Consider the following 25,856-nt stretch of genomic DNA (forward strand, 5'->3'; position numbering starts at 1 on the left):
GGTCTCACGCTGCTGGTGGTGCGTCGACGCTGGGCGAGTGGGAACAGGGGCAGATGGCTGGGGAGAAATTGTTCTGAGGAAGAACTGAAGGGGGGTGTGGGACATCGGTCTAGGTCTGCTGAGGACAGCTTGGGGTCCTGGGGGAGGCGTTGAGGTTACTGGGTCACAGCTGCATCACAGTGGGGCCAGAATTCACTGGGGAGACCCCTGAGTTTCAAACCCGCCTGCCTGGTCCAGGTGACCCGCATAGTGGTTCCGCTAGTTGTTCACAAGGAGACAGTGTCTCACCGGAGAATGGAGGAGGCGTGAACACTGCAGGTGTGCCAGTGTCGGAGCGAGAGGCCCCGTTTGGGAATTTTACGTGTCTGCCGTCCGCAGTTTACCGGCACATCGGCGTCTGGCTGCATCTGCTGCTGGGCGCCGGTGTAGCCAGCTGTTCCTGCTTGATGGTGAGACTGCGCAAGCAGAGCGGAGGCGGCTGTGCAGGGGCTGCCGCGTACTTGCTGACGCTCACAGATTCACTGTGCAGCCCACTGCAGGAGGAGGCTCTGTGTTAAAATCCCAGAGTACAAAGTAAAAAATACGTAGAATGCAAGGTAGTAGAACTTACTTCATATAAAATGCGTACCCTTTCATAACATTTTTAGTAACTTTATTGGGTTACAGTGGTTAATGATACAGGTTTTAGGTGTATGTTCTTACAGCATGTCATCTGTATGTTGTCATGTGTTTGTCACCCCAAGTCAAGTCTCCTTCCATCAGCACTTACCCCCCGTACCCTCTTCTACCTCCCCTGCCCCTTCTCCCGGTAACCACCACACTGTTGTCGGGTCTCTGAGGGTTTTGTTTTGTTTTGGGTTACTTAATCCCTTGCCTTTTCCACAAATGTCTATCTCGTCTCACCCAAATGTGTCCAGTTTGTGTCCTAAACACCACATGTAATTAACCAAAGTTAGTCACTTTTCTTGTTCTAAAAAATAAATTGCATCTAAGTAGCTCTCAAAACTTAAAAAGATACAGCAGTGACCTCTGTTCCTCCTACTTACATCAGGAGTCTCGGCTGAATGGCAGACACTCCCTGCAAACGTTACAATTTTGCATAATGCCCAGGCAGACACGTTTTAGCGGTCGGTCGGGTCAGGTCGTGGTGCTTTCAGACTTTCGCTCAGCATGGCTCATAGCAACCCTGCCTCCTGGCTGCTCCCCGTTTGCCAGAGCCAACCTGGCCCCTGTGCCTAGACACAGGGTAGGCTGGGAGCAGGCTCCGCAGCTGCGGAGGGCCCAGGGCTGGGTGAGGACCCGGGTCGGGACTTATCAGGGACTTATCAGGGCCGGAGCGGAGTCCTGGCTGGGGGAGCCCCATGCTGTCCTCTCGCTCACGCCACAGCTTCTCGACTCTACAGCTCAGGCACTTCAACACGCAGTGTGGGTGTGTCTTTTAAGGAAGAGGAATTGATGGTCCCTTCATTTAAAGTCCATGGTTTTAGTGGCAAACAGCCTTACAACCCACATTTTGTGGCCTCTCCTGTCTCAACACACCTCCTGGCAGCAATCTCCCTGAGAGCATTTTGAAGGCGACCTTCCGCACGGCCCCTGCCCCCTCATGGTTGGGTCAGAATTGCTTTGGTGACAGTGACTGAGGCAGGGGCTGAGTCCGAGAGAGTCTTGTTTCCCAGCCTGGCTGTTCACGGGGTCTCCAAACCCACAGGCCGAGCAGGGGCGGCGGGAGTGTCCAGAGAGGCCTGGCGCGTGTCAGAGCGCTGTGGCGCCTGCTGAGCCGCACGCACTCCCCTTTTCTGGCCCCCGTGCGGGCCGATGGCAGCAGCTCTCAGGAAGAGTGCATCCCGGTGCTCGCCTGCCCTGTGGCACCGCTCAGCGGTCAGTCTGATCCGCCTGCCAAGTCCTCAGAGCCCGGGAAGGCGGCCCACCCCAGGACCAGGCGCTCACTCGGGGTGGGCCTGGGGCCTGGGCTCCGCACACCCGGCCCTGCTGTTTTTCTTTGGCCCCGTGGAGCTGGCCGCAGTGCAGTGTGGTTCGCGCACTTGTCTGTAAGGAAGTGTGTCAGCTGTGCAGAGAAATAAGGAGGAAATCGAGGAGTATAGGATGAACGGCCCTGAAACCCTGCCTGTGCTTCATAACTGTGAGTGTGTCCACGTGGCTGCGGCCTTGGGTGCGTGGCGTGCACGCCTTGAAGAAACGGGTCGGAGGGGCAGTCTGGCCCTTGTGCCTCCCGGCTGCCTCTGGCTGCCTGCAGGTGAGGGGCCGCACGGTCACCTTGCACGGAAGCCCTCCAGCGCTCTCTGGTCAATGCCGTTCCCTCCTGAAACCAGAAGCAGGTGGTGTTTGCTGTTCCCATCTGCTTGTCAACACACACACGGTCGGAAGAGACTGGGAAGCGGCAGCGTATGGGAGGAGGGGGCTTTGAAGCCAGAGCAACCCGGTCCTGCCACGGGACACCCGCTTGCTGTGGGCTCTCCAGTGGCTCGGCCTCCTGGCTGGTCTCCGCCTGCACAGCAAGACGGTGTGCCTCCGCCTGTAGCCTGTGCTGGGCGTAGAGCCACCATGTGGACCCCACCAGGTGCAGAGGACGCGCCACTAGCTTCAGCCATTGTCACTGTCGTCATCAATGACGCTAATGACAGGGGCGGCTCCAGCGGCCATGCTGGCCCCGAGCTCACCGCACATGTGCCGCTGCTCCACCTGCTGCAGGGCTGCGCTGTGAGCCTCTCTGAGGTGACAGCTGTCTGCAGAGGGCGTCACCCAGTGGAGGCACGTGGAGAGCGAGCTGTTGTCCTCTTTTCACAGGAGACGTCAGGGGGGCCGATGTCCCTTTGAGCACAGTACGTGTGCGGTCAGTCCGGAGAGAGCCCGGCCACTGTTCACATAATGAGAATGATTTGTGTGACATCGATGTCACCTGGCAGCCAAGGAGCGTGGACTGGAGTGCACATGTGTGAACAGTGACGACCTCACTGTACTGGGCAGTGGGGGCGGCAGACACCATTGAGTGAGCACGTGCACTGTGTGGCCGTCACAGTCAAAGTGAGCGAGTAGGGCAACAAATCTGCGTCAGGTTTCGCGTTAAGCTTGAACTTCGCTCTGTGGAATCTGTTCAGATGATGCAGAAGGCTGCAGCTGTGGGCAGCTGGTGACTGGCAGCTTCACCACGACAACGCACCTGCTCGTGCATCAGGTCTCATCAGAGGTCTTTGATGAAGCATCAAATCACCAGGTGACTCAGCCCCCCTACAGCCCAGATTTGGCGCCCTGAGACTTCTGGCTTTTCCCAAAACCCAGATCACCTTTGAAAGGGTAGAGATTTCAGACTGTTGATGGGATTCAGGAAAATACGATGGGGCAGCTGATGGCGATTGGAAGAACTGTGTGAGGTCCCAAGATGCCTACTTCGAAGGGAACTGAGGCGTCATTGTCCTATGTACAAGGTTTCTTGTATCTTCTTCAATAAATGTCTCTAATTTTCATGTTACATGGTGGATGCCTTCTGGACAGACCTCGTGTAGATTAGCTTAGTTAAGCCTCCTACCTACTCTGTGCAGTTGGTATCACCCCCATTTCACAGAAGGGAACTGGGGTGCGGGGGGGCCGACCGGCTTGGGCGGCAGCCACGAGGTGGTGGTAGACCCAAGGCTTTAACACAGCCAGGGGGTGCACAGCTCCTGTGCGGTCGCCGTCCACACTGCCCGTGTCTCGGTGTGACTTGTGTCTGAGCTGCCGCCCGAGGACATGGCCTTTGGGTCCCGTCTTCTCTGCAGGACAAGCAGCCCTTTGCCTTTGTGGTGTTTACGGCCAGATGTCACTGGACTGGCACTTCCCGAACCCCCACATGGTCTTGCGGGCACCACGCCGGGATTGCCTAGTGGTCTTGCTGCATCTGCTGTGACTTGCTGCCCCCCCAACCTCCCGTCACTGCTGGGGACGCGGCGTCAGGGTCGGAGCCACCAAGTGGTTACCCTGCTCGGGCTCCAGGACCTCAGTCAGGCGGGGGCCAAGCCCCAGGCCCTTGTCTGTCTCGCGTTCCATGGCTTCCCTTGAGAAGACGGCTCACCAGGCTGTTTCGGCTCATGTCTTCTCTGTCTTCACCGCGGACCTAAGGCCTGGGAAAGTGAGTGGATTTGGCCAGGGACAAATCTGAGTGACACGCCAGGGCCTCTGCTAGTGGTCAGACCGGCCCAGGTAGGAAGGTGTGACCCCGCTTCTCTCAGGCTGGGTTTGCACCAGGCCGATTCCGTCTGTCTCTCTGGCCGGCGGTCGGTCTCCCCTGCGTAGTTGAGTCCTCGGGACCTCAGCTGCACTACAGGTGTGGTCAGCTCTGTCGTGGCTGGAGAGGTGTCCTGTTGAGATGTGGCAGCTGGTGTCAGCTGCTTCTCTGGGTTTTCCTCTCATACGTGTTGACTCTCTGAGCCGGAAGGGATTAGATAGAGAGATGGCCCGGCGCAGACTTCTGGCTGTCCGTGTCCAGGGCCACTCACTGAAGGACTTGCGAGCCGAGTGGCTGTGAGGAGTGCTGTGGATGGGTTTTCTTCCCTCGCAGAGAACCATGAAGCACGGAGGTTTTTGGATAAGCCAGTGTAATTGTGTTTCATCTGGTGATTCCTAACTGGCAGAACCATACGCTGCTCAATATTTTATAGAAGGTCATTTTCTGCAAAGCTGATTCTTTTGTCTAGGAAATGTCCTTCCAACCTTCATCAGCTGCACCCCTGCTGGTCCTGTGCTTCCCTCTAAAATTATTCGGGCATCAACTCCTCTGTGGGTCTTCCCAGCGGTCCTGATAAAGTTGAGGAGGAAGACCCACCCTGTCTGTGACACTATTTACGACGTGTTAAAGTGCCTCCGTTTCAGCCGGGAGGCTCTGAGCGCGCCTGGAGGGATGCAGGTCTGCCTTGTCGCGGTCCGAGCCTTTGTCCCACCTCACATTGACCGCTCTTGCCTGGGCAGAGCTTTCGCGCCCAGGCCGTGCCGCACGCACCGGATGGAGGGGTTTTCTAGCGCTGGACGCTCAGAGAAGAAAAGCCCCACTGGTCAGGAAGTTGTCCTTCCTCACTGGGCGTCCCGGTTAACACGAATGGCCACCCACTAGGAGGACGTGCGCAGAAACAGCGCCAGCTGCTCTCTGGGGCCCGGAGGAGCCTATTCCAGCAAAGGCTGGAAGGGGGCTCAGTGCTCGAATCCAGCACCGTCCCCTCGTCTTCGTTCGTCTGGGAACACCAAAGACCATCCGAGGGTTTTATTAACCTGAGGATACGCAGAATGCTACCCTTTTCACTTCACCCCACACTTTATAAACTGTCGGGGTGGGGACAGTGGCAGGCCACTTGGCTAGGTCTTCGCTTGCTTGGTCTCGTGGCAGAGTACTCACTGAGCTGTCCACGTGGCTTTGGAGACAGGTGACTTAGTAAAAATGTCGCACACCCACCGGAGAAGGTTCCAGAGGAAAACATACACCAGAGGAGCCTCCATCTAGCTCCGACTTGGGATCTTTCTGGTGGGGACCTCAATGGTGTGGGAGCAGCCACGCCCCCCATAGCTGCCCTGTGTGGGACTGTGGGCCCACGCCCCTGGGGGAGCAGACACGAGGCCTCGCCCTGTGGGGGTGGCAGAGTCCGGCCCGCGCCTCTGACGGAGGGTGAATTGGGCGTCACTTGCCTTCTAGACACCCCCACCCCCGGTCTGTCAAGGAGCACAAAGGGGACTTCTGGGAAGGAAACACGCCTGTAGGCAAACACTGTAACCACAGCGGCCTCTTCCCTGCCAACCTCTGATGTGTGCTGACCGCTAAGGAAGAGGCTGCTCACGTCCCGTCTCTTCCGAGGGTTGAGCATCAGAGACACCACAAAGGAAGGGATGAACCATGGAGTGTCGAGCGCTGATGTCAAAAGGATACGAGCCCGCAGGACCGCAGGACTGCAAGCTTGCGTGGGGCTTGGCTGGGAGGAACTAGTGGGAAACGGGGCCATGTTGGCCTTGCACCCCCTGTGTAAATGCTGCCGCTCAGAACATCGCGCCTGGGAGGCCCCCCCCCCCCCTCACTGCCGGAGAGTGCATCTGTGTCCTGGGTGTGGCAGAGCCGTGGTGTCAGGTTACTGTCACGGAGGCTGGTGCCTCAGAGAGCAGGGAAGTATCTCCAAAAGGACTGAACTCGAGTGGCCGACATTGCTGTGACTCTGTCATCCATCGTCTATCGTCTTTGTGTGTCTGTCGCGCCGACGGTCCTATTTCTGTGACATGACGCATCTTACAAAACCCACTCTCACAGAGCCGTTTCTGCCCAGTTCTGCCCACTGCCACTCGTCTAGGCAGCTGCGACCGTCGGTTTTGCCTTCGTGACTTGTGGCCAGTCAGTGAAGCTCACTGAACCTGAGCCCCCAGCCACTCCAGGCCGGACACCCGGCAGCAGGCCGGTGTCGCCAGAGTCGGATTTTGGCTCTCTGAGACCTGCGGTGGGCTGGCTGCCCTGGCCCTCTCTGCTTTGTCTCCTTGACTGCTTTTAAAAACCAACATTTTCTGATTGCAAATTACTGATCCTCCAGGATCTTTATTCCTTACGAACCTAACTCGATTCCTCCGATCTCTGGTTCTCTTTAAAACTTGTGTTGGGCTCACTGGTCGCCGCATGTTCCTGATTGGCCCGGTCACATCCTCCCCTCCCCCGCTGGCTGTGTGGATGTGCTGTCTCGCAGCTTCCTGTCGCCCCAGGAGTCCTGGTGTCTGTCACAGGTTCACCTTGTCCCAACCAGCCACTGACAGGCTCACCAGCGCCTGTGATGGCATCGTCCCCATCTCCTGGCTTGATCGAGGGCACGTAATTAGTCTCAGTCTTACGGAAATTGGTGGGTGTTCCATTCGTGTGTTAGTACGGTTCGAAGGAAGAGCGAGTCTTCCTCCAGGTTTGTTGAGAGCATCTCCGCTCCACCGCTGAGCAGTGTCGTCAGTAATGCCTGTTAGACTTTGTCTGTGGCACGTTAGTGACTGGTCGCGTGGCTTTTATGGGGATCGCCAGCTCCCCTTCGGAGAAACTCGGATGCACCAGGAATGGCTGAGTGTCTGTGTTGCTGCTTTCCCTTCCTCAGGGGCTGGGTAGATGTGAAGAGGGGGTTAGAAACCTGTTGGCACTGTGTCTTTCTTTTGGTTTACCTGGGTCTCAGCTGCAGGCACAGCCCCTTTACCTTGATGAGAGTCACTCCTGGGTGAGTGCATCCGCCTGTGTCCCCTCAGAGTCTCACCTTGCCGTTCACCTTGGCGCCACCAGCTTTGGAGACTGCCAAAGTCCATCCAGATGCTTGTACGTCAAGTTTACAAAATGTACTTTTCCTGCAAGGCAGCTTTATCAAATTCATTACTCCTGTGAATGTTTGTGATCCAGAAAGTTGCCTTTTGATTATAAAATGTCTTGAGTAGAATCCAACAAAAATGCAATTTATAAAAGGAAACCTGGAGTCCTTCTCTCCCTGGGTTAACAGCGTGAGCTGTTCGTCCTGGTAGCATCTGTGTTGGGAGCTGTCAGGGTTTCGTGGACCTTTTAAAGTGCACGGACCGTGTCTGCATCTGTAGCCCACCGAGTCATCGTCACCAGTGCGGCCCAGTAGCTGTAGCCGATCGCACGCTGTAAACAGGCCATAGGCTCCAGCACGTGAAAGAAGGGGGGACAGAACTGCTCAGTGGACGCAGCTGCGTCTCGGATGCGCGTGTCTACCGGGAGGCCGGGAGGCCTGCGGTTCACCCCACGCCCTGGTCCGAAGGCATTGGCTGTGAGAAGTCCATGTGATGTCACCGCCTTCAAGAGCCTTCAGTCCTGGCTGGTAGCTCGATGCCGCCTCCTGTGGACTCCTGTCGTCTCTCCGCACAGCGGCCGCTAAGCCGGTCTTGTACGCATTACTTATGCAGAAGTAGGAAGACCTGAATATTCTTCCTGTTTTCTTTGAAACCCTTCATATGCCCGAAGGGATGTGTGGGTTGTGTCTGTCGCCTGTGCCGTGCAGAACAGCGGCCCGAGTCACTTCCCAGATCTTTGTTGATTAGGAGGGACGGCGGCCCCCCTGACTCCGAATCAGCGATGGCTGATCAGGCCCACGGCCTCTGGTGTCTGGGACCTGCCCTCAGGGAACTTGACCTTGTTGAGGCTGCCCGGGCTGGCCTGGGAGGGAGCCTTCAGGGCCGGACGCACCATGAATGCAGTCGGTGGTTACTGCCGGTTAATTTCCTGTGTACTCTTCATGCTTCTGTGCCACTTTGAACATTTCAGAGTCCTATGATTTTTGCTAGAAAACAGTTTCAACCTTCAGATTTAGGTGGGATGATACTGTAATAGAAACTGATCCATGGTGTCAGCTACCTCGATCTTTAGAGTGTAGGTGGCAGTGTGGAGTAATTTGTGAGTCGGTCAGAATCGCTAAGGAGGTGTGTTACACTGCTTCTAGTCATTGTCCACAAGTCCTGTTGTTACCTTCTTTGGCCTCCGTGCTGTTTAGCTTCCTGTGTAAATTGTTAACCAGAGCGTGTGCTTTCCGTGCCTGCATGCCCCGAGGGTCGGGGTGGGAAGGCACACACACCGCACTGGCACAAAGGTCCCTGGCGTCCAGCTCGGTGCTTCAGAGGTGCTGACCGCCCCGAGGTGCTTCTGGGTGAGGACGTGGGCGGAGCTGTGCCATGCTGAAGATGAGACGCTGGCGGCTCTGGGAAGGAGGGGCTCCTCTTGGGGGCCACGCGTTACCGAGCATGCCGGGAATACAGTCCTCTGTCTCTTGTGTGGCGTTCCCTGCGTTACGAGTGCTGCACCCCACGCAGAGGGTGCGTCGCCCTTCCCGGCACTGCCGTCCGACCCTTCTCCGCAGAAGAGGGGAAAGGCCAGCAGTTGGCCAAGGACGCATGTCTCCAAGAGAGCAGAAACCGTCCTGGGGAAGAAAGTGGTTTCAGGCTGGAGTGCGCAGTGTGGCCTCAGATGCAGGTCACCGGATTTCACCCTCTTGTAGACACTGGGTGTCCTCGTGCCCCTAGGAAGGGAGGGCCTGTGGAGTCCTTCGCGTCTGACTTGAAATCCTGTACTTTCCACGTCTTGACGTTCCCCCTTAGGCACCTCAGGACTGCTCCGTGGTTGCGTCCTCTGTGGGTGCGCGTGCTCCATCAGGACGCGCCGGCCCGTGGGTGCCTGCCCCAGCCATTCTCCCTGTCCCCTCCACCTGAGACCGCACATGTGAGGACCCACGTGCACGGGCTCAGTTTGGGTCCTGCAGCGGATCCCGTACTGGGAGCACCCCAAGGGGACCTCTCCGAAATCTCTAAGGGCACTTCGCAGGGTCCCTGCCGATTCCTCGGACACCGGGAGCCCTGAGCCTGGTTGTGTAAAGTCGTCCGTCACCTGCACTGTCTGGGCACGTGTCTGCAGAGAACGTGAAACCCCGTGGACGTCCTGAGTAGCTTCCCGTGATCGTCAGTTTGTCGCTTCTGCTGCAGCTCGGGGCTGGAGCGAACGCCCCTCTGCAGCTCTGTGGTCGGGTGTCTCACTGCAGAAGCCACTGTGCCACCTTTGTGCGCTCTCGTTGGAGACACACCGGCCTGCTGTCTGACGGCCCCTCGCAGAGACAGGCTCAGGGTGGCAGCGAGCTGCCACAGCAGTGATACCAGCTTTGTGCCCAGGCCCTGCTGCTGACCAGCCGGGTCAGCTGCTGCTCAGTGGGCTGCCGGGAGGAGGTTGAGCACCCGCCACTGTGCCTGGCCTCTTGGGGCACGGGTGTGTCCATGCTAAAGGTGAACACTGCAGAACCACCTTAAAAGAAAGCGGTGGTGAACCGGGTTGGTTCAATCTTCACGCCGGGGCAGTGAGCTGGACAGGCGGAGGGGTGGGGGTTGACCCTCCAGCCCTCGGGGGATGCAGCCTCGGGTCCCCCTCCCGCCCTGACTCCTCCTCTCTCCTCCCTCAGTCCTGCCTCCTCACTCCCACTTTCTGCTCAGCTCTGTCTCCCCTCGTCCCTGAAGGGACCCCCCTGGCACCTTGCTCAGACTCCGCATACCACCCAGGACAGAGCATCTGTGGTCAGGGCGCAGCGCAGCCAGGGGCCCAGTGTGGTGCCCTGAGCATCAGGCCCTGTGCGGGGAGGTGGCGCGCAGGCCCCAGGCTCCATTCTGCCAGTCGCGCCAATGACGGGAACCGCTCCCGAGTGGAGAGGAGATGGGACTGAGCAGACCTCCGTCGTCTGCTGTGAGAACAGCTGTCGCCACGTGGGGCTGTGAGATGCCAGCAGGAAACGCCTGCGGTGCAGGCGGGACGCACTTGGGTGCTGGAGAAGGGTGTTTGGTGCTGGGAGAGTAGGGCAGGGCCGACATGTGGCCCTTCGAGGTGGGTAGGAGGGCCGAGGCAGAGGCGGGGAAAAGTCCCTCACCTTGGGTCCTGAGAGGGAGGCCCGTGACTGCCTGCGGAGGGGCGGGAGGGGCAGCTGCTCGGCTTCCCTGGGGAGGGCCATGGGGACGTCCCTGTGTAGCAGGTGAATCCCATCGTCCAGGAAGGGACAGAACTGGAAACCTAGCCTGGGGGGGAGAGAAAGGGCCTGTGGAGACTCGGGCTCAGTCACAGGTCCGCTCTGAGGAAGGCTCAGAGACAGAAGCAGCAGGAACGCCGAGTTTCTGCTGTGAGCACGCAGGAAGGGAGGCAAAGCGCAACCTGTAACTGTTTACACTTCTCAAGCTTATCTGGCTAAAAGTTTGGTGTTTTTAAGTCTCCAGAGTGTTCCCAAAATGTGTATATTTACTTTGCCAAAAGGTCGGATGTACGAGCTGTTGCCTTAGTTGAAACAACAGGTGTGGTTCTGGGTAATAGATTGGAGGCCCTCAGACCGCGGGGGTTTACGGCTCTCGGTGCAGACGAGTCTGTGTGCTTTTCTCTTGTTTTGGAAGGTGTTTCCTGCTGTAGGGGCGGTGTGTATCGGGTGTGCTGACAAATCACTGCCATACGGAGGCGCGCACACACGTGTGGTAAAGATAAAAGCCCTTCGTGTGTCTGACCCATGAAGACTGCACGTCGGGCTGTGAGAAAACAATAGAAGTGTGTCGGAAGGAGCTTTTGTTCCCGGTTTGGTTTCTGTCTCAGAGACGAAGAGAACTGAGTAGCTACGGTGTTTTCCTGGCAGGCGGAGTCGGGTTTGCTGTGTGTTTAATGGAACCCGAGGTCCCACTGGTTGTGAGTGATACTGTTACTCTACGTACCATGAAGACAGGAAATGAACCGTGCGCATTAACTCACAACGTCTGGCTGTAATAGGCGGTGTGACTTCAGAGATGAAAATGGGAAAAATACACATTGTAGAATTGATTACATGTGCGCATTACTTATGAAGGCGTTAGAACCTTCACTGATTTATATTTGTGTGTTAATTTAAGAGCAGTGAGAATTGTTCTCCTGAATCACATCGAAATTGCGAATGGAGTCTGGATTGCATACGGATTGTGCAAAGGTTAGACGACGCGAGCGAGCGTCACGTGTTGAACTGGGAAGGCCCTCGGGGCTGCCAGTCACGTCCCTGCCGCAGCACCTGTCTGACGCGAGTGTTGGGTGGCGTCTGGCCGATGTCCACCCGGGCCGGGTCCTTAGATAGGGGTCTGTGGGGGTGAGTCACTGGCTTCCCCTCCCAGGCTGAGGGTTGGGGAGGGGCTCGAAGGTGGCTGTGAGCACCTTAAGGCAGGGGTCCCAGCCTCCGGGCCGCACGACAGGCGGTGAGCTTGACTGCAGTGCCCTTGAATCATCCCGAGACCATGCCCCTGACCCTGGTCTGTGGAAAAATGCTCTTCTACAAAACGAGTCCCTGGTGCCAGAAAGGGTGGGATCCGCTGCTTTAAGGGCAATGGAAGATGGGACTCAGGATTCCTGATCGAGATTGGTGTCCACGGAGTTGCAGGAAAGCCAGAGTGCTGGACGTCAGCAAGGTGGGTGGTGGGCAGGTGAGAATGATTTTCGCAGAGCCCGAGCAGGAGGGAGTTTTCGGCAGCAAGCTGAGACCAGCTGTGGCAGGTGCCGTGGGCGGTGTTCAACATCTTGGGTGTTAGTCTAGGTCCCTGGGAAGCTGCCGAGGGCGCTTGCGCCCCCTGCAGCGGCGGAAGGGAGTGAGACTCTGGCTGCAGCAGCCACCTCGGGAGCCTGCTGGTTCCCACCAGCTAGGGTGGCGACGTGACTCGGGGGACTGTGGATGGATGTACGTTTTCCCGAAGGTAATTCACCGTTAGTATCGAATGTCTTAGTTAAGGTACCAAAAAGTGCACGTTTTGACCCAGCTATTCTATCTCAGGGCAGTGGTTCTGAAAAAATGACCTTAGGCACGTGTGGAAGTGGCGCTGCTGGTGCGCTACGACTTCCAGTAACTAGTCGGTGCACAAGACGGTCTTTCACAAGCGGCGAGGAAGAGGCCGGCCGCGGGTCCCGGGGAGGCTTGTTTGGGCTGAGCGGGTGCTGGGCTGGGCGCCGGGAGGGGAGGCCCTCGAAGGCGCCTGCGGGGGGGGGGGGGGGGGGGGGGGGGGGCGGGGCTTACAGGAGAGGCGCTCCCGCCCCTGGGCCGGGGGCGGGGCTTCTGGTGTGAAGCGGGAACTGGGCTGGGTGCGGGCAGGTGCCGCACTCCCCGGTGATGGGCGGGGCCGTGATGGGCGGGGCGTGGGGGTGGCTCTGGGCTCTGTCCCTGCCGCCTTTGAGGCCCTCGGGGCCTGTCCAGTGGGACCCCCGCTGTGTCGCTGCGCGTTCTTTACACAGAGGCCTCTCCCGGGCCGCCTCCCGCCACCTGCCTCCTCGGGACCAGGTTCTGGCAGCCACGGTGCGTCGCCTGTGCGGTGCCTGGAGTGCCCCCGCACGCGACCTCCTCCCCCCCCAGCGCTCCCAGGACCCGGGTTGAGCTTGGGGGGGGGGGGGTGAAAACACGTTGCGGGAGCAGACAGCACGTGCTGAGGTTTCGCCCGGCTCGTCAAGTCTTTGTTCAGCCCGTGTCCAAAAACGAGGCTGTGCACCCGATTCTCCGTGCCCACCGGACTTGCTGGCACCTCGGGTCAGCGTCTGTGCCCGTCAAGCGTGTTGCTGCCCTCGGGAACGGCGGCGCGGGGTCCGCGGCCTGCCCGTGTCTGCGTTCGGGTGTCCGGTGGCCGCTGCCCACCCCGCAACACCTGTCTGTTTAAAGGTAGTAAACGCCCGCTCGCGGGCTGCCTGCGCTGCACGGTCGCCGAGAGCGGCGTGTGGCTCCCAGGGGCGGCCCGAGCCCGCTGAAGGCGGTTTCCCCGCGTCTCCCGCCCTCGGAGCACGTCAGACGGGAGCACGTGGTTTCTTTGGCCCCGGGCCAGTGCCTTCCCGCCCGTAACCGCTCTCCCCGCCCCGCCCACTGCAGCCGCGAGATGGACAGCAGAGACACGCTGCGGGGCCTGCACAAGATGGACGACCGCCCGGAGGAGCGCATGATCCGCGAGAAGCTCAAGGCCACCTGCATGCCGGCCTGGCGGCACGAGTGGCTGGAGAGGAGGAGCCGCCGGGGCCCTGTGGTGAGCATGGGCCTGGGGGCGCTGGGGTGTTGGGGGCACTGGCAGGCCGTCCGGGGTGGCAGGCAGTGGGGTGGGGACTCCTCGGCGGACATCACAGGGTGGACTTGCCTGACCCTGCTCCCTGAGCCGCAGAGCCAGCTCGGCCAGGGGCCAGGGGCACGAGGCCACGCTGCCCTCTGCTGGGAGAGCCGCCCTGGACTGGAAACTTGGAACACAAAAGCAGTGTTTCAGATTTTACCTTGGTGTTCTATCGGAGGTGAGTTCCAAGGATCTTAACCCCAGGAGTCTTTCTGGGAGTCAGAAAAGATGAAATAGGCTCACGGGGTTGACAAAGACTGACAAGATGCCCAGGGCCTGGGCAAGGCGCCTGGGTCCCAGACGAGGACAGGCAGGCTTGCCCCCCCGCGGCCACCGTTTTTAGCGTTCGGGCACTCCTCGGAGGCATGGCGGCTTCGGTTTCACGCCACCGCAGTGAACCAGCCATGGTCTCTTTGCTGGTGGAGGGTCTGGCCTTCAGTTTATAAGAGGAGGCGGGCTCGTCTGTCAGATCCACGAAACAGCTTCCTTGCACTCCGGAGGGAGAAGCGGGCCTCAGGGCACAGAGGTGGCCGAGCACGGCGTGTGCACGTGTGTGTGTGTGCGCGCGTGTGTCGGAGGCGAGGGGTCGTGGGTATGATCATGAAGGCGAGCACACCCCGCCAAACGGTTACCCAGCGTTCTTCACCCCACATGCCTGTGTACGTCCAAACATGAATGAAAGTGAAGACTGCGTTCCGCAGTCACACCAGTCGCATCTCGAGTGCCGAGGAGCCTGTTTGGCTGGTGGCCCTGGGGCTGGGCAGTGAGAGAGCCTCCCTGTCATCTCAGAAAGCCCCATGAGAGGCCCGTGCTGGCGGCTCTACAATAGCCAAACCCCCTCGGGGCCGGCAGCCCTTGCTGTGAGCTGCCCCCTCCCGCCTACTCAGACCCGCGGGCTGTCTGGGCTGCGGCTACCTGTTCCTTTCTCTCCGGCTCTTCAGATGCCTCTCGCCCACGACTGCTTCCCTTTCCAGCGCAGTCTGCACGTGAGCCCCATTTAGTCCTCACCAGTCCCGTCAGGGGATGGAGAGGACACACCCAGGACTTGTCTTAGGAAAGAGAGTTCTGTTGCAACATTTCATGGAAGGTGTCAGCTTCCTGCCCACTCAGGGTGAAGAAGGGTCTGGAGCAGGCAGAGCCGTCTGGTGTTCAGATGCTGCTCCTGGAGCCCCGGGAGCAGGTGGGGAGTCCAGGTCTCTCCAGAACGGCACAGAGCAGAGGTCACTGCTCTCTAAAGAGAATCCAACTACTCATCCTTCAGTGCCTGTGGACCAGATTCTGTTCTTCCTCGTGGTTCTGTGGGGAGAGCGGGGCTCGCTGCCTCATCCCCACCTTCTCCAGGGCAGACTTCCTGTTGCCCGGAGACATTCACTGTCTCCTTGGGGGTCTGACACTCGAGGGAGGCGCCAGTACCTCTGGCTGTGACACATGACTTGTGCACAATACACAGACATGAAGTGAGGCATGGGCTCTTCTAGCAGGTGTGGCTGTGCCAGGCGTGTGGGGTGGGCAGGGAGCCGCAAAGACTTAGCTGCAGGAAGCACGTGGAGCCACTGGAGTTGAAGTGGCCCAGTGGCAGGTGGGCTTCGGATGGAGCCCTGTAGAGCAGTGTGTCTTCCCCAGGTGCAGGCGTGTTGTCTGGAGGCTGCAGGCTAGGGGGTGGGGCGGGCAGGGCAGCTGCATGATCAGAGCCCGGGGGGAGGGGGGATGGTGAGGGGTGTATGGTTGGCGTACGCCCTCCTAGTAGAACGGACAGGCGGGCATAGGCCAGAAGGCTGCTGAGCAGGGACTGTGCTGAGGCCACAGAGCACCTTCAACCTTCTGGTCACAGCCAGGCCGGGCCTGGGAGCTCTGGCTTCACGAGCAGCAGGCCGGGTAAGCTGCATTTGCACTCCAGAGGTGGGTCTTCGAGCTTCCAGCTGCTCTTGCGTTCTGTGAAGTGCCTGCCCGAACCATCTGCTGTGATGGAATGTTGCCCAAAATGAAGCACAGGTGGTTTCACATCGACCGATCAGACGACGTGGGCAGCTTGTGCCCAGTGCTGCTTGCAAGGCCTGCGTCTGCCAGCGCAGGTGCAGGAGGAGACGCACGCTTCCGTCTAGCTGAGTAAACTGTCTGCGGGTGTCGTGAGCGCTTGCCTCTCACACTTGTGCGCTGCCCTCGCGGCGGGGAGCATCAGGTAGCGCCAGGCTCCCAAAGTGTGTGTGGCAAGGTTTCAGCCAGGGGAAGAGCCTTCAGGCCTGAAGTCAGTGCGGGCCAAACTCTGACACTCTCGGCCCTGTGACGCGAAGTGCGTGTTGACAGGCTGTCTGTTAAATCTGTCTAATGTTGCACAACAGAGCTCGCCAAGTTCAGGTTTCCTTGGTTTTTGTGTTTTCAACTAACCAATGTATTGGTATTTCATTCAGGTGGTAAAGCCAATCCCCATCAAAGGAGACGGATCTGAGATCAACACCTTTGCGGCTGAGTCTCAAGGAGAGGGCCAGACGGGCCCTGCGTCCCCAGCTCCCAAAGGCCGCCGCAGCCCGTCCCCGGGCGGCTCTCCCTCGGGGCGCACGGCGAAGTCGGAATCCCCGGGAGTGAGGAGGAAGAGGGCTTCCCCGGTGCCGGTGAGTTGGCGTGTTAGCAGACAGGTGAAGTTTCTGTGGTGTTTGAAAGGTTTGCCGTCACCTGTCAGAGCAGCAGCTCTCACAGTGCGGCCCGCACCCCAAGGCCGGCGGTGGGCATGCCCGAGACCCGCCTGGGGCTCCGCTGGGTCAAAGCTGGTCGTGTGGGAAGCCGGGACGAGTGTTTGGGGGAGGGGCCCCTCTGCCCGCACACTGGCAGGGTCACAGCTGCGGCGACAGAAGTCGCACCCTCGCAGTGGCAGACGGCCTCCTGAAGATGATGTCACTCCAAGGGAAACAGCGCGAGACCTCTTTCACCAGCGGTAGAGCTGGAGATTTCTCGCAGAAACCGGACTTCTGGGAAGCTCATTGCACTGTTAGTCTGACAGCCTCCCCGAACTGAGACCTGGGCCGCGAGGCCGCGACGCCATCAAGCTGGCTGGCCTTTGCCTGCTGCACAGTGAGCCGTGGCAGCCCTGGGAGGCGGCCCGGCATTTCCGGAGGAGCGGGCCTGGGTGCCATGGGTCACCCCGGGCCCACCGTCCCCTTAGAGCACGTGCGCCCTGCCGCCCACTGGACCAGACGGTGACGGCAGGCGGCCAGCCGGCCTCGTTGCCAGTTCCAGTCCGGCCGCCTCGCAGCAGCCATGCCTCTGGTGCAGTATCAAAGGGGAACGTTCACGTGTTTTAACCACACCTCGTGCCAGCGATGGTGAAATGCAGAAGTGTCGGTGAGAACCCAGCTGTCTTCTGCACTGAGCCAGATGTCACAGAGGTGTGCAGAACGGTAGGGGCCGCTTTAAACCGGGCTTTCCAACCTTGGGGAGCAAACGAGAGAATGGGAAAGTACGGCAACAGTGCCAGGAAGAGGAGCGTGGTTGCCCTTGGATATGAGGTGGTTCATGCACGTGGACCCTTCCAAAGATGAGCTGTAAGTGAAAACCTGTACAGTAAAGCCAGAGGCACCAGCAGTGTTTGTTAGCTTTGTTGACACACTGTGCGTTAGCTACTTTTTAACTTAAATGAGGTCAGTCGTTTATTAGCTAGGCAGTCTACGCGTCTAGCGGGCTCGGCTTGGAGGGTCTTGTCTGCCCTCAAGCACCTGCTTCTCAGAGCAAGCAGGTGGGGTCTACATAGAAGTGTTCATGCAGGGAGGGCGGGACCCTCCCTCGTGGGGACCCAGCCCTCCCAGCACCTTGACGGTGGACTTGTTGTCATGAGGACTGTGAGACAATAACTTTTTTTTTTAAAGATTTTATTTATTTTATTTTTAGAGAGAGGGGAAGGGAGAGGAGAAAAAGAGGGAGAGAAACATCCATGTGTGGTTGCCTCTTGTGTGCCCCCTACTGGGGACCTGGCCCGCAACCCAGGCATGTGCCCTGACTGGGAATCGAACTGGTGACCCTTTGCTTCACAGTCCGGCACTCAGTCCATTGAGCCACACCAGCCAGGGCGACAGTAACGTTCTTTGAAGCCAAAAAAACCAAAAGTGTTTCAAGAGGGCATGTCCCAACACAGAGGCTCTTACCAAGCCGGCACGTGCGTCCCGCGTGTGGGTCCTGGCGCCCGAAGCCGGTCACACCCCTGGCGCTAGAGTTGGCGCCTCACAGAGGGGACGTGTGCCGCGGGTGTGCAGGGGACCACAGCCTTCCCCCCCCCCCCCCCCCCCCCCCCCGTGCTAGGGCAGGTGCCAGGCAAAGGTACTGTCGTTCTTTGTAGCAGCTGCATGGCGTTGTACCGTCTGGAAAAACCATAGGTTGTTTAATGATGTCCACGCTGACGGGCAGCTACGTTCCTTATGTGCCTTCCGTTACAAAAACGCTGCAGAAACGCTCCTCACCTCCGCGAGCACAGCCGCAGTCCGAGTGCTCAGCAGGTCGAAGAGCGTGTGCGTGGCGCTTGTCTTACAGGTTTTCTCGTTACTTTTAAGTAGCTGCCTGTTGGGAATTAATGGCTTTATCAAGATGCAATTCACATCCCGAACAGCTGGCCTGTTGAAGTGGTGCAGTTTGTGGGTTTCGTGTGTTCCCAGAGCTGCACCTGTCGCCACCACAAACTTCAGTATGTTTTTGTTTCCCCGGAAGGACACCCAGACCAGTAGGGGCCTCTCCCTAGCCCTAGGTGCCCACTGTCCACCTCTGGTCCCATCAGTCATGGAACGAGTCTGGTGCACGGGTGTCCCACCTCATTTGTCCCTCGGTGGCTGGACACCGGGGCTGTTTCCACACTCTGGTGGCTGTGCACAGTGCTGCTGTGGACACTTGTGTGGACGTGTCCCTCCATTTCTCTTGGGCTTGCACAGACGAGCGTGGTCGCCAAGCCACAAGGTCCGGAGCCTCGCGCGTCCCCATCCCACTAGCACTTCTCCTCCCCCGCCCTTCCGGGAGGCCTCGGGGGAGCTAACTGGACTTTCCCTGGGGGGCCCAACAGAAAGACCAAGCTCTGGGGAGCCCAAGGAGCGGCACAGGCCACCCTGCCCCCAGGAGTGCCCGTCCCCTGTGGTGAGGTGGCCTGGTCGGAAGAGTCACCCACCACCTTTAGTGGAAGCAACTGATGTTCAGATTCTGTGATGTTCACATTTTGCCAGCTCACCAGGTGAACTTCTTGTGCTTCTTATTTTGGTTTACACAGTGCTTGTCAAAGAACTCAGGTATTTGAAATTTGTAACCTTGCCACGTGGTTGTCTCTCAGCCAGAGGGCTGTCGTTGGCTGCGTGGGGCGGCTGAGATTTCATGGGTTCACACGCAGTGAGCGTGTCAGATGGAAGCACTTGCAGAACACGCTTCGTCCCATTCCGTTAAGTGTCGAGGTTTTTCTCAGACTCTAAATGCCAGGTGCTGTCTGATGTGGGCCTTTCTGGGTGAGTGTTTCTGTCAAGGGAGCAGGTCTCCTAACAGGTGCCGCTCTCCTGCAGTTTCAGAGTGGGAGAACCACACCCCCGCGGAGAGCCCCTTCCCCCGATGGCTTCTCCCCGTACAGCCCCGAGGAGACCGGCCGCCGGGTCAACAAGGTGATGCGTGCCCGGCTCTACCTGCTGCAGCAGATCGGGCCCAACTCCTTCCTGGTGGGCGGGGACAGCCCCGACAACAAGTACCGAGTGTTCATCGGGCCGCAGGTAGGGTCGGCCGCCGCGCACGGCTTCTCTTGTCCGTACAAGCTCAGGTTCGTGCGCAGTTGCACCCTGCAGTTCAGTAAACGGAAGTGAGTTCAAAGTGGACTTGGGCTAAATATTTATAATGTATTTATAAAGATTTCCACTGCGACTTAACGTACATTAGGATACAAATTTGATCTACTTAATAAATTCACCAAACCAAGAGATCGATTTATGGAGAGAGCTGTAGAGTTTTCTTGCATACTAGTCACTAGAAACTTTAGTATGATAAACTTGGAAATATTTTTTAAAAAGCGATCGACTGAGGGGTTCTGGTGGAACCACTTAAGCCTCAGTGGTTGCTCCTTTGTCCTGCAGAACTGCAGCTGTGGGCGCGGGGCCTTCTGCATCCACCTGCTCTTCGTGATGCTCCGGGTGTTCCAGCTGGAGCCTTCAGACCCCCTGCTGTGGAGGAAGACCTTGAAGAATTTTGAGGTGCTTTTACGTAAATGCTTTAGAGTTAAATTGTCAACAATTATTCTGCTGTGTTTCCTGAACTTTTCCTGAGCTCTAAATGTATAAATATACAGTGGTCGTTTTGAAGGTTTCGGGGTAAAATAGTTCTCGTATAGTTCATTGACAAATTAGTGTTTTCTTCTAGACTGAAAAGCAAGTAAACACTGACTGGCTGTGAAAGTACTGTCCTTAGTGAGCTGTGTGTATTCTTAGTTTTGAAGCTCGGGGTTTTTTTTAGGTTTCATTTATTTATTTATTTTTTTAGACAGGGGAAGGGGAGAGAATGAGGGGTAGAGAAACATCGATGTGTTTGCCTCTCACATGCCCCCTGCTGGGGACCTGGCCTGCAGCGCAGGCATGTGCCCCCACCGGGAACCGAACCTGCAACCCTCTGGTTCACAGGCCAGTGCTCAATCCACTGAGCCACACCAGCCAGGGCTTTGTTTTGAAGCTCTTAAGTCGGCTTTGTGGAAAACTCCTGAAAGCAAAGACAGATAATTGAACCTTGAGAGCTCTTCGTGTCCACATCAGGCGCGAATGCCGTTGCCGCTGTCTCCCCGGCGTTAGGTGGAGAGTCTGTTCCAGAAGTACCACAGCAGGCGCAGCTCGCGGATCAAAGCGCCATCCCGCAGCACCATCCAGAAGTTCGTGTCCCGCATGTCGAACTCGCACCCAGCGTCCTCACCTAGCACATCCACGTCGAGTTCGGAGAACAGGTTGGTGTTTGCTCAGGGAGTAAAAGCAGTGGTGCTTCGTAATTCCAGGGGCCGTTTTTCACACCTACTCGTGGAGTTGCTCTAGAACCATTGCATCTTGGCTTTCGAGTTAAAAGCAAGGGTGACAGGTGCTAAAGGCCGTGTGAATGCGTGCAAGTGGACAGAGACGTGTGTGCGGGCACACAGGTACACCCACACGTGTAGAGACGGTTTGCCCTGAAAACCACAGCGCTGAAAGCGGCGTGTTAAGCACCAGAGGAGAGGCGGTGTCTGTGTCACAAGAGGAGTGTGGCCGCTGTAGAATAGCCAGGGGCCGCGGTGCCCCTGCCACCACTTGGTGTCGGGCACCGGGTGTGTCGCACGCTGCTTCCGCGATGCCCTCTCGGGATGGCAGTGCCGCCGCTCCGCCGGTTCAGAGGCTGTGTGAGAAGGTGTGGTGTCACTGCTGCTTCCACAGGGACCCCCAGGGCATCCCCATTCGGGCCGTTTCCCCACGAGGACGCAGGCTGGCTTCCCCATGCAGACGGCCGTCACCGCCAGGGGCCCCGTAGCTGTTTGTCACGTTGGGACGCATGGTGGGCACTTCCCAGGCCTCCCCGCTGCACAGCTGCTGACGGGCACTAACTCAGCCGGAGGTCTGCCGTGTGGTTCATGTGCTGGGAGCTGGCCCAGGCCCCTGGGGACCCTGTGACGGAGGGTCGCCCACCCCGTCCTGTCCTCGGAGCCCTGCAGGCTCAGCCATGGCTCCTCCTGTGGCTCAGCCCACTGGTGCGAGGCCCACTTCCCTTCTCGCGTCCACACTCCAGGCCCACGTGCTTTGTGCACATCAGCCACTAGCCGTCCTCCTGCCTCGGGTCCTGTTGGGCCCAGTTTCCGCCCTTCCCTGGGGGCTGCCTAAGGGCTTCCGGACCCGGGAGTCCCATCTTCCAGCACGGCCGCCCCTCAGGGTGGCCGCGGTCAGGCCAGAAAGGAGAGCACACCCCGCCTTCCACACAGCGTGCGGGGCTCTCGTGCTGCTGGCGCTCTCGCCCAGCGTCCCTCGCTTCAGTCACCGGCTCCCTTGAGGGCTTCAGTGCAGAGCAAGGTTTGCGTCCCCCGGGACGGCCGGCTGGGTCTCCTACAGGGGCGCCTCCGGGGGTCCCCGAGACGCCCTGGTTTGGGAAGCACTGGTCTGAGGGGTGAAGTCCCATCCCCACCCCGTCCGTCTGTCCGTCCTTCAGTGCGTGGGAAGTAACGCCCTCTGGACAAGGGCCTGGGGAGGGAGGAACTAAAAGAGGCTCTTTCATCTGTGGAGAAAGTGAACGTTTGGGTTCCCTGATTTTTGATTAAGTGAACCAGTTTTAGAATTGTGGAAAGCCTCTCCACTGGGGACAGGAGAGGCTTCCTGGTGTCCACAGGCGAGGCCGGGAGAGGTGTGTGGCTCCTGCCCTTTTGATCGACATTTCTCTAGCTTTTTATTTTGGGAAAAAATAGCAAATGCTTAAACCCAGGTACTTAAAACAGAAACTTTCCCTCTCAGGTGTAAAACAGCACCTCCCAGACGTGGGCCGGCCACGGGCTGGCCACGGGCTGGGGGCTTTGCCGGTCTGGCTGGGTAGGGCGTCCCTGGGGAAGCCACGGCAGTGGCAGTCCTGACACAGTGAGCGTGCGCCGTGGGCGTCAGCACGTGGTTTCACGTAACCTCCGTTCTCCAAGGAAGAAAGTTACCTGGGGCCTATTGCATGGAATTAATTTTAATTCTATATAAGCAACAAAGAGAAACAGAATTGGGACAGATTGAATATACTTACCCAAAACGATTACCGAAAAAACAAACCCTGCAAGCAGGGACCCAGGGTTCCAGGACCTACACGGGCAAGGAGCGTGGGAAGAACATTCACAGTAGGGGAGGGTCAGAGGGCTAGCCAACATGAACAGCGTGCCGTCAACCAAACGATTAAGGAAACGCACTTTTTTTTAAAAGGTCCCAAATTTATTTACAGAAGTATGGGAGACCTTGTTTTGTTTTTAAAGAGAGAAACATCAATGTGTGGCTGCCTCTCATGCACCCCCTACTGGGGACCTGGCCCACAACCCAGGCATGTGCCCTGATTGGGAATCGAACCAGTAACCTTTTGGTTCATAGGCCGGCGCTCAACTCACTGAGCCACACCAGCCATGGCCGTTTCCAAAAATTTGTTTCTTTCCGCAGTAAACGAAAACCTGTTTTTCTATGTTGTTATCAAGGCAAGATGTTACCAAGCTAACTAATCTTTGTTTCTCAGATAATCCAGGAAAAAAGAGTCGTCATTAATTTTACTGTGCGTTTTGAACTTCTTTCATGTTTATTGGTCACTATTTTTGTTCCAGTTGCTTCTTATCACCTTTGCCTATTTTACCTCTGTCAGTATTTTTCTTACTGGTTTTAGAAACACTTTGTGTGTTAGGAACGTCCGTGTGTATACAGTGTAACTCGAACGTCCACGGTGAAGTGGCGATCTTACCATAAATGCCATCTTTTTTATGAGTTTGGATTCTGCCGTGTTTTCTGCCTTTTTCTCCCTATCGTACGCTGTGGGTTTCTTTCTTTGTTGTTGTTTACAGATTTCTGATCCTTTAAAAGACTTCATAGTGTCTGGATCTGCCATTTTTTAACCTTTTGATGCTCATTTGGTTGACTTTCCCATCACGCCGAGTCACGCTGCAGTGAGCGCTCCACGCGTGCGTCTGCAGTGTGTCCTCGCCCCTTCACGACACAGCCCTAGAAGTCTGGGTGGGGGTTTGTGTGCATTGAAAACACAGCGCGCTCCTGGGTTTGTTTCTAGGAGAGTTGGGCCGGTTTTCACACCCAACAAGGCATCTGAAATGGGCTCAGATCTGGGGCACAAGCCCGATGAGCTCTGGGGTCCCCGCCAGCCTCACACCCTTGGGACTGGTGGCACGCGGTGTGCTGGCGCAGAGTCAGGTCTTAGAGCAGTCCGTTCGTTCCAAAGCGGCACGAGCAGAATTTGGGGATGCTTCCCCCTCTAAATCCTCGGTCCAGACACTGGCTTGCAGTCACAGCAAGGAAAGGTGAGCGTGCCCCCAGACCTGCAGATACGCGGGCCGCCTCCGAAGGAAGTCGCTGAGCAGTTGCGGGAGACACAGGCGCCCCCCAGGCAGTCTTGTGCAAGGTGCTGCCAGGGAGGAGCTGCTGGTGGTTTGCCTTCGGAAGCCACGGAGCTGACCGCTGTCGTCTGCGTGCTTGCAGCATGAAGGACGAGGAGGAGCAGCTGTGCCCAATCTGCCTGCTGGGCATGCTGGACGAGGAGAGCCTGACCGTGTGTGAGGACGGCTGCCGGAACAAGCTGCACCACCACTGCATGTCCATCTGTAGGTGCCCTGGCGCGCCCCGGGGCCGGGGTGGGGGCAGAGACAGGGCAGTCCTGCAAGCTGTGGGTGTGTCATGCTTCTCCTGCAGCTCACTCCCTGCTCCCTTCAAGGACATAGTGGATCATACTCGGAACCTGGACTGGGTGCTGCCCGCCTGCCAGGGGAGCCCTTCGGCTCGGTCGGCAGAAGCTCCTCCTAGTCAGGGTCTGGGGTGTCGGCAGTTGTGCAGGCTTTCACAGTGGCGGGGGGGGGGGGTGCCAGCACCCTGACCCCTGTGTTGTTCGAGGGTCCCCTGGACCTTCTTTGGGATTTGAACCTGGCCTTCAAGGAGATGGGTGAGAGAAGAAAAGAAGTGCAGTGGGGCCAAAGCAGGGCTCAGCTGTGCACCCACGGACCCAGAGTTCGTTCGGGGGGCATTCCTTACTGATTACAGCGGCGTGTCCGCACAAACAGCTGCCGGCCCGCCGCTGCCCGCCGCGGGGAGGCAAGGTGCTTGCACCGCAGACAGCAGTGTAGGGCCCAGGTCAAATGAGCTGCGCCAGCTAGTGGAGACTTGTGGTCAGGTGTGGTGGGCAGAGCAGTGCAGTGAGTTGAGGCGTGACTGTGACCCACCTGCACCTGAGGGCGCACGCAGGCGGGGGTGGCCTGAGCACCACAGAGACGGGCAGCTGGGGGAGCGGGGGGGGGGGGGGGGGGGGACGGGAGGAGGGGGTTGGCGTACAGGAGGTGCAGCACATGCCGTAGCTAGCGATGTGGCATCGGCACACCCCGGGCACCCACTTACCCACTTTCAGGCCATGCCAGGTGGCAGTGTCCTTGGAGTCCCCATCCTGCCCTGCCTGCCGACGCATGACACGCTGTCTTTTCCTCCCCAGGGGCAGAAGAATGTAGGAGAAATAGAGAGCCTCTGATATGTCCCCTCTGTAGGTCCAAGTGGAGATCCCACGATTTCTACAGGTAACAGTTTTGCGTGAGCGACTCGGATGCCTTGGGGAAAAGTGAAAGTGTGCTCCCAGAGTTGTTCGGCCCTGCCAGGTGTTGACAGCCGCCTTGCTGGTTTCTCGTTCAGTCATGAGCTGTCCAGCCCTGCGGACTCCCCGTCGTCCCTGCGGGCCGCCCTGCCGCCGAGCACCCAGCCGCAGCCTCTGGCCGGGCCGCAGCGCAGGACTCAGGAGAGCAGCTTCCACCTGACCCACTACGGGGCCCAGCAGGTCCCTGCAGCGCACAAGGACTTGGCTGAGCCCTGGATCCAGGTAAGCGACCTCGTTCCTCCCCTCGAAGAAAGGGCTGCAGACCAGTGAATGTCGCCATTTGACTGTTGCTTGTACGTTGAGAAAGTGCTTTCATCGGCTCCCATCGGGACCCTGTGCCATCGAAACGTTAATTTTACCGTCCGTGTTCATACTGGGCTGCTTGTCACAGAGCTTAAGACTCAAATGGTCTCCGGAAACATCTCTCTCTGAATGGATGGACGTAAACCATCCATTGGTTTACGCGGCGCTTTGGGGCCGACCTGCCTCCCAGGCTTCATGTCTGCCCCGCAGAGAGCTGGCCGATTTCCTCGTCTGTGGCCGTGCGGACGCAGCCTCTCCCTCCCGTGTCCTTGTGGCCCGTGTGGTGCTGAGTTCGAGACCAGGAGCAAAGACGTGGTGTTCACCTGACCTGAGGCAGGCATTGCCTGTTCTAAGGACGTTTCCACTCCTTTACCTCCTCTTCTGGTTGGTGCTTTTGTCCTCAGTAAACTGGCATTTCGGGGGCTGGGCCGTTCAGTGCGACGCGTGGTAAATAGGATCCAGACCAGATGGTGTCCTCAGGGGCACCGGGCAGTGTGGTTTTGTTGACGGCCAGTCACACCCGTCTCGTGCCCTCGTGGCCGCGAGTGGGCACAGCAACACTCGCGGCTGTGGGCCCCTGGGGTCGGCCGCCTCGTCCGTTTTGTCCTGCAGCTCGAACTCCTCTTTTCACAACACATTAG

At 58.2% G+C, this 25,856-nt stretch overlaps 1 protein-coding gene across 1 annotated transcript in view; it reads left to right on the forward strand.

Annotated features, from left to right (window-relative positions):
- Window positions 1–25,856, forward strand: part of MAP3K1 (mitogen-activated protein kinase kinase kinase 1) — a 63,775-nt gene that overhangs the window by 17,162 nt on the left and 20,757 nt on the right. The window contains exons 2-9 of the mRNA XM_053914934.1: window positions 13,371–13,521; window positions 16,008–16,208; window positions 19,119–19,319; window positions 19,677–19,793; window positions 20,382–20,530; window positions 23,760–23,881; window positions 24,757–24,838; window positions 24,951–25,134. Of these exons, the coding sequence (XP_053770909.1) occupies window positions 13,371–13,521; window positions 16,008–16,208; window positions 19,119–19,319; window positions 19,677–19,793; window positions 20,382–20,530; window positions 23,760–23,881; window positions 24,757–24,838; window positions 24,951–25,134 (1,207 nt within the window). The remainder of the gene's footprint in view (window positions 1–13,370; window positions 13,522–16,007; window positions 16,209–19,118; window positions 19,320–19,676; window positions 19,794–20,381; window positions 20,531–23,759; window positions 23,882–24,756; window positions 24,839–24,950; window positions 25,135–25,856) is intronic.

The sequence above is a fragment of the Desmodus rotundus genome, chromosome 1 (genome assembly GCF_022682495.2).
Source record: "Desmodus rotundus isolate HL8 chromosome 1, HLdesRot8A.1, whole genome shotgun sequence".
NCBI lineage: Eukaryota > Metazoa > Chordata > Mammalia > Chiroptera > Phyllostomidae > Desmodus > Desmodus rotundus.